The sequence below is a fragment of the Gallinula chloropus genome (genome assembly GCF_964237585.1).
Source record: "Gallinula chloropus genome assembly, chromosome: 25".
In the NCBI taxonomy this organism is placed as follows: Eukaryota; Metazoa; Chordata; class Aves; order Gruiformes; family Rallidae; genus Gallinula; species Gallinula chloropus.
Genome location: NC_140110.1, coordinates 5,264,196 through 5,270,836, shown reverse-complemented (window position 1 = coordinate 5,270,836; position 6,641 = coordinate 5,264,196). Strand labels below are relative to the sequence as shown.

Below are 6,641 nucleotides of genomic sequence, written 5' to 3'. Positions count from 1 at the left end.
TCATTCAACAAGGGACCTACATTATCCCTGGTTATCCTTTTACTATTCACATACCTGAAAAAACTCTTTTTATTATCTTTTATGTCCCTTGCCAGCTTAATTTCTAAGCAGGCTTTAGCCCTCCTAGTTGCATCCCTGCAGGCCCTGGCAACATCCTTATATTCATCCCATGATCCCAGACCCTGTTTCCACAGTTTATAGGTCTTCTGCTTCCCTTTGAGTTTACTTAAAAGCTCCCTGCTTATCCACGCAGGTCTTCTACCTCTCCTTCCCGATTTCTTACTCAAAGGGATGCACCTATACTGTGCTTGGAAGAAGCACAGGTGGAGTGGAAAACAGCCTGGGCCAACTCAGCTCACCTGGGCTAACTCAGATCACCTGTGATGGCTGACTGGGGAGGTTAACCCTGGCCTGGCCAGAACCAGGACAGCTGAACAATTAATGGGTCGACACCCAAGGAAGATACAAGGATTTCCACACCTGAAGGTCCAATCACACACACTGTGACCCACAAAACCTCCATTGTTGTCATTCCGATTCAGACAATATTCCCCCTTTTCTGGAACTGGGGTTTTCCATAGATTTGTTTCCTCATTCCAACAGAATGAATCATGACCAATGGTTATGTCACTTAGATCACTCAGGAGCCATTTTGGGGATATTGTTTCAACGTCCACGGCCAGTCTTTAAATCCTGAAGGGCTCCCACATCCCCAAAAATTTGTCAGGTTAAAAGCGTTGGGCACCTGCTGGCCTAAAGTTATAAATCCATTTTGCCACCCCAGGCTGAAGAGGGGGGCACAAACATTTCCCCAGATATTAAAGGTGGTGAGAATGGTTGACCAAAACAATGTTTGTGATACTCTGATAAACGTCCTATAAATATTAACAAAGCAGTTATTAACTAAACTATACAGACAATTAACAGCTTCATCTATTCCTTCAAGCAGGTGTCAGAGATTCCATCTGGAAAAGAGAAAAACCCAGACTCAGTTTGTATTAAGGGACTGGTCGTAGATTGTTATTAGAAGGATGGAATAATCCACCTTGTATTGACTTTGTGTTCCTTCCCATGGGCATCTTTTGCTTTCCAAGCGTATTTGTTGAGGGGCTCAGCCTGTACAAGGGGAATGGTCTCAATGGTCGGCATTTTCTACTGGCAGAGCAGGAGAGAAAATGGCTTTTCTGGGGTGCTGGGAGTGTGGGGTTTGGGGATTAAGTTTGGGGTTTGGGTCAAAAGGCATTGAGTCGGGACATCCCTTTCTTCCCCAGCAATCACTGACTTGGGGAACTGCATCCCAGAGTCGTTCTGCCCAGTGTGGCTTGTGAGCTTTTAAAAACCCTTTCAAAAGGCCATTAGTTCTCCCCACTATCCCATTAGCTTGGGGGTAAAACGGGGGGTGAAATCCCCACCTGCCTCCTCCTTCCTTGGCCCACTCCTGCCCCTTGGCAGCAGTGAAATGACTGCCCTGGGCTGACTGAACAGACTGGGGGTTGGCAGAAAGCGAAACCAATTGGTCAGGGCCCGCCCTGGCTGTTCTCCTGCTGCTCCTGGAAATGCCTCGGCTTGGACTAGGCCAGAAATGATTTCCACTCCCACTAATACTCTTGTTTCCCCTCCGCCTTCCCAAGGGCTCCAATAGAGTCGATTTGCCAGGCCTCCCAAAGGGTCTTTTTCTCTCTCAGCTGGAGGGGGGTCTCTTCCATGGGGTGCCGCTCTAGCCGCAGGCAGCATTGTTCACAGGCCCAGAGCCAGGTGGGGCAAGCTTCCCAGTGACAGGCCACCCCCTGGCATGTGCCTCCCTGTGGGAATCCTTGGATCCTGCCTGGCCACGTTTCACATGCAGCCATTCCAGGAGCCTGTCCCAATGTCCTCTGAGCTGGTCCTCTTTCTGCAGAGGGGCAATGCTGGCCAGTTCCTCTGAGCTGAGGGAGCTGGGCCTCGTTAGCTTGGAGAAGAGGAGGCTGAGGGGTGGCCTTATTCAGGTCAATGGGTAAAAGCTGGAGCAGAAGAAGTTCCATGTGAATGTCAGGAGAAACTCTTTCACTGTGAGGGTGCCAGAGCCCTGGGACAGACTGCCCAGAGAGGTTGTGGAGTCTCCTCCTCTGGAGAATTCACACCCACCTGGATGTGTTCCTGTGTGGTTTAGTCCAGGTGATCCTGCTCTGTTAGGGGGGTTGGACTAGATGATCTTTTGAGGTCCCTTCCAACTCCTAACGTTCTGTTCTTGGATCTCCCTGCACGTCTCTTGGAGCACCTCTGGCCCCTCAGGTTTCACCAGGTGTTGGTGTTTGAACACCTCCTTCTTGGCCTCCACCCCCCATTAATTCCCATGAGAGCTGGGACCAGCAGCTCCCAGGAAGCAGGTGCCTCTTTTGTGCCCACTGGAACTGTGGCAAGAAGAATCCCAGCTTTGGTTGGATTGGGGCAGCCATGTGCCCAAGCTGCATCCCCTTTCAGCCCCTGGACTGCAAAGCAAGGATGAGGTGCATCTAGTCACTTGTCATACATTTTACCCTCCCCAAGGGGAAAGAGTCCCCTTCCCGTCATCTTCTGTGGGTCCTGTCTCATGTGGAGACAAGAAAAAGTGATTCTTCTGCCCAGCTCGTGTTTGATGAGGAGAAAGGACTCTGCTGGACAGAAGGATTTCTCCCCAGCCTAGAGAGCAGATGGCAGGGAGGACTTCAGTGTCTTTCCAAGTTGGTTCCCTGGAGATGCAGGAATACCTCAGAGGAGCTGAGGAGTATGTGACACCTTCACCTGCTCCTCTGCTGTAGCTGGGCTGGACTCCTGGGACAGTGGGAGCTGATGAAACATTACAGCAATGATGAGGGACAGCTCTGCCACAGAGTAGCTCCTCTGCCAAGCGCACAGGGCTGGGGACACTGCCAGTAGGCATCAAGGGGAGACCTGAGAGGTTGAGAGAGCTGACAGATGCTGAGAGGTCACTGGAGGAGAAATATCCTCAGCACTCTACCTGTGAGTATGTCAGTGGTATGTCTGTGGGTGCAGAGCAATGCAGGTTCTGTTCCTGGAGGGATCTCCTAAAGCAGGGACATGGGACAGTGTGTGGGGTCTGTCAGGAGGACAGACCTGAATGTTCTTCCTGGAAAGGATGCCCTTCTGCCCCATCAGAGGGACAGGGCAGGACAGCTGTCTTCTCCTGGGCATGATGAGGGATGCCCAGGGCTGTCCTTGTGAGCTGGGTCCTTTTATCCCAGGGTCTGTGTGCTGGGGCAGGGACTGTGCTGCTGCCAGGGTCAGCACTCAGCCTGCCTGCTGGGCTTTCCACAGGGATATAGACAGCACCTCTGGGTTAAAGTAGTGACCCAGGGAAGGGCAACGTAAGGTCCTTCTGCTGTAAGAAAGTGCTGCCTGGGTCAGCTTTGCTCCCAGCCAGAGCTGATCCTTGAGAAATGCCAAAGAGAATATTTCTCCAAAGGCAGAGTCTTTGCTTTGACTTTTCCTCTCCTGGGGGCTGTGCTGAGTGTGGTAGATGAGAACTCATTTCTCCCCTTGAGAATATGCAGTGAAAACTTGATTCTCATGAAGATGTTGGAGCGTGGGCTGAGCCCTGCACACACAGAGGTTCCCTGGGGCAGTGCCCTGATGCCAGGAGGGGTCTGCAGAGCAGAGCTGAGCACAGGGCAGGTTGGATGAGGTCTGTGAGCACAGAGCAGGAGGTGAGAAGGGCAAAGAGAAGGATCTGCAGGGACAGCTCCAGGCAGCAGGGGCATTGTCAGGGAGGGAGTAGGAGCTGCTCCCAGAAATGCCCTGGCAGTGGGGATTTGGAACCTCCCTGACACTTTCCGACACCCACCCCCTGGTTTCTGCCACCCAGCACAGACTCTGCACCCAGAGTTACTGGGTTTCAGGCTGAGTGTTCTCCTTGGCAGCCAAACCAGCAGTGAGGAGAAACCTCTGAGTGCCTGTCTGTCTGTTCCTGAGCCTAAAGCTTTTGCTGCAGCATTTCCTGCTGTATCCCCTCCTGTCCTTGCTGCCTTTCTCTCACCATTACCTGGGGCTTTGAGCACGTCCATTGGTGGGGCTGGCACTGAGCTGACCCTCACTTCAGGACCCCCATCTGTAGGACTGAGGTTTTCCAGGCAGCTCCTGCTGGGCTGCAGCTGCCCCCCACAATGGCACCGCTCTCCCAGGGACTCTTGTGCCCCAGAGAGGAGCCCCATGCAGGAGACATCTCGGCACAGAGGCCATGGCAATGCCACTCATCACCTGTGTGTGGGCAGCTGCACTGAGCCCTGTGTGTCCCTGGCTGGGAACAGGGAGCTGAGATACTCTTTGGGTAGGATGAGACCGCAGGAGGGCTTTGGAGCTCTGCCCTGCGAGACTGGATTCCTCAGCTCTCAGTCAGGAGAAAATCAAAGCTCCAAAGCTCTGCTCTGCCCTTGGTGAAATTGGAGTGACAGTGCTGAAAAGCTCATTCCTATCCACAGGGGATTTAGTCTGAGATCACACCATCCTTCTATTTACTGACTTCTGCCAGGCAGGACTGAGTTCTCCAGAGCCCACAGCCAACCCTTCTCCCAGCAGTGGCACACTCAAGCCAGCACAAAGCAGTCCTCCCAAAATGGACCAGACAAATGTCTTCCTGAATACAGAGAATCAGTGAGAATTGGAAACTGTTTTGATCAAAGTAGAGTTCCCTAACTTCTCACTACCTTTTTCCTCCTTGGACAGGTCTCCACACTTGACAGCAGCAGATGTTCAACAGCAGCAGCTCCATCAGCCAGTTCCTCCTCCTGCCCTTTGCAGATACACGGGAGCTGCAGCTCCTGCACTTCTGCCTCTTCCTGGGCATCTACCTGGCTGCTCTCCTGGGCAACTGCCTCATCATCATCACCATAGCCTGTGACCACCACCTCCACACCCCCATGTACTTCTTCCTCCTCAACCTCGCTGTTACTGACCTTGGCTTCATCTCCACCACTGTTCCCAAATCCATGTCCAATTCCTTGTGGGACACCAGGGCCATTTCCTACACAGGATGTGTGGCTCAACTCTTTTTCTTTTCCTTTTTTATCTCCACAGAGTACTGTCTTCTGACTGTCATGGCCTATGACCGGTACGTTGCCATCTGCCACCCCCTGCACTACGGGACCCTCCTGGGCAGCAGAGCTTGTGTCCACATGGCAGCAGCTGCCTGGGCCAGTGGGTTTCTCCATGCTGTGCTGCACACAGCCAACACATTTTCACTGCCCCTCTGCCATGGCAATGCTGTTGACCAGTTCTTCTGTGAAATCCCCCAGATCCTCAAGCTCTCCTGCTCAGATGCCTACCTCAGGGAAACTGGACTCATTGTGGTCGGTGCTTGTTCTGGTTTTGGGTGTTTTGTGTTCATTGTGGTGTCCTATGTGCAGATCTTCAGGGCTGTGCTGAGGATCCCCTCGCAGCAGGGACGGCACAAAGCCTTTTCCACCTGCCTCCCTCACCTGGCTGTGGTCTCCTTGTTTGTCAGCACTGCCTTCTTTGCCTACCTGAAGCCCCCCTCCATCTCCTCCCTATTTGTGGACCTGGTATTGTCATTTCTTTACTCGGTGGTTCCACCAGCAGTGAACCCCCTCATCTACAGCATGAGGAACCAGGAGCTCAAGGATGCCATATGGAAACTGATGACTGGATGTTTCTAAGCAACAACGAACTGCTCATCTTCTTCTGCTTATCACTGACCGTGTAACTCACATTAGGACCAGTCTCTATTTAGTATGGGTTTTAGTTCCTGTGTCTTTGTTTCCCTCTAGTTTATTTAAACTGGAATATGATGGCCCACGTTCATCCCATTGCTGATACAGTGTGACCCACACGCTGGGTAACGATGGGCTGAACTCTCTTTGCATCACATCTGCCATGTGGATGCCATGTGGAAACTGAGGATTGGATGTTTCTAAGGAGCTCATCTTTGGCATATCACTGGCCATGGAACTCACATTAGGACCAGTCTGTATTTAGTATGAATTTTGCTGGTTGTTTTGTCTTCTCAGTACCCTAGATACATGTATGCACTTCACTTTTCTAAGCAGGTTTCCACCTCTGCTTGCTCTTTGGTCATTTCGATGCTGCTCAGCTCTCCAGTGTCTTCAGAGACTTGGAAACTTCCCGTCTTTCAGATGCCTATCGGAAGTTCAGTGTGTTGATAAGTGACCTTTCTATGTATCTGAACAAAACTTGTTTTGGAGAGAATCTCCTCTGAAAGCTGACCCCATTCATAGGCTGCAGGATGAACATGAGCCAGCAATGTGCCCTCCTGGCTAAGAAGGGCAATGGCATCCTGGGGTGTATTTGAAGGGGTGTGTTCAGTAGGTCAAGAGAAGCCTTTCTCTCCCTTGCCCAGGTGCTGAAAGTTGTTCCTGGACTGAAACCTATCTAGGTAGCTCACTAGCAGCCCAAGTTGGCTTAGGGCTCAGGGCTTTCCTTTCCTAGGGAATCATCCTAACATGCCTGTGGACATTTACGGGATCTCCCAGCATCCAACACTGACACACTAAATGTAAAGCTGAAACCTCAAACATAACATGCAAGGGCATAAAATTCTTATTGGCCTGAAAACTCCCCTTGTAGCCCACTAGCAGCCCCAGTAACCATGGGGCACAGGGTTTTCATAGACAATGCAATGGTATGAAATT

The 6,641-nt window shown here is 51.6% G+C and overlaps 1 protein-coding gene across 1 annotated transcript; it reads left to right on the top strand.

Annotated features, from left to right (window-relative positions):
- Positions 1 to 4,721: 4,721 nt before the first annotated feature.
- LOC311200812 (olfactory receptor 14C36-like) lies at positions 4,722 to 5,648 on the top strand (the record flags this gene model as incomplete). The annotated part of the gene is made up of 1 exon (XM_084275117.1): positions 4,722 to 5,648. One exon carries the CDS (start codon positions 4,722 to 4,724, stop codon positions 5,646 to 5,648), a length of 927 nt encoding a protein of 308 aa, XP_084131243.1.
- Between the last annotated feature and the right edge of the window lie 993 nt (positions 5,649 to 6,641).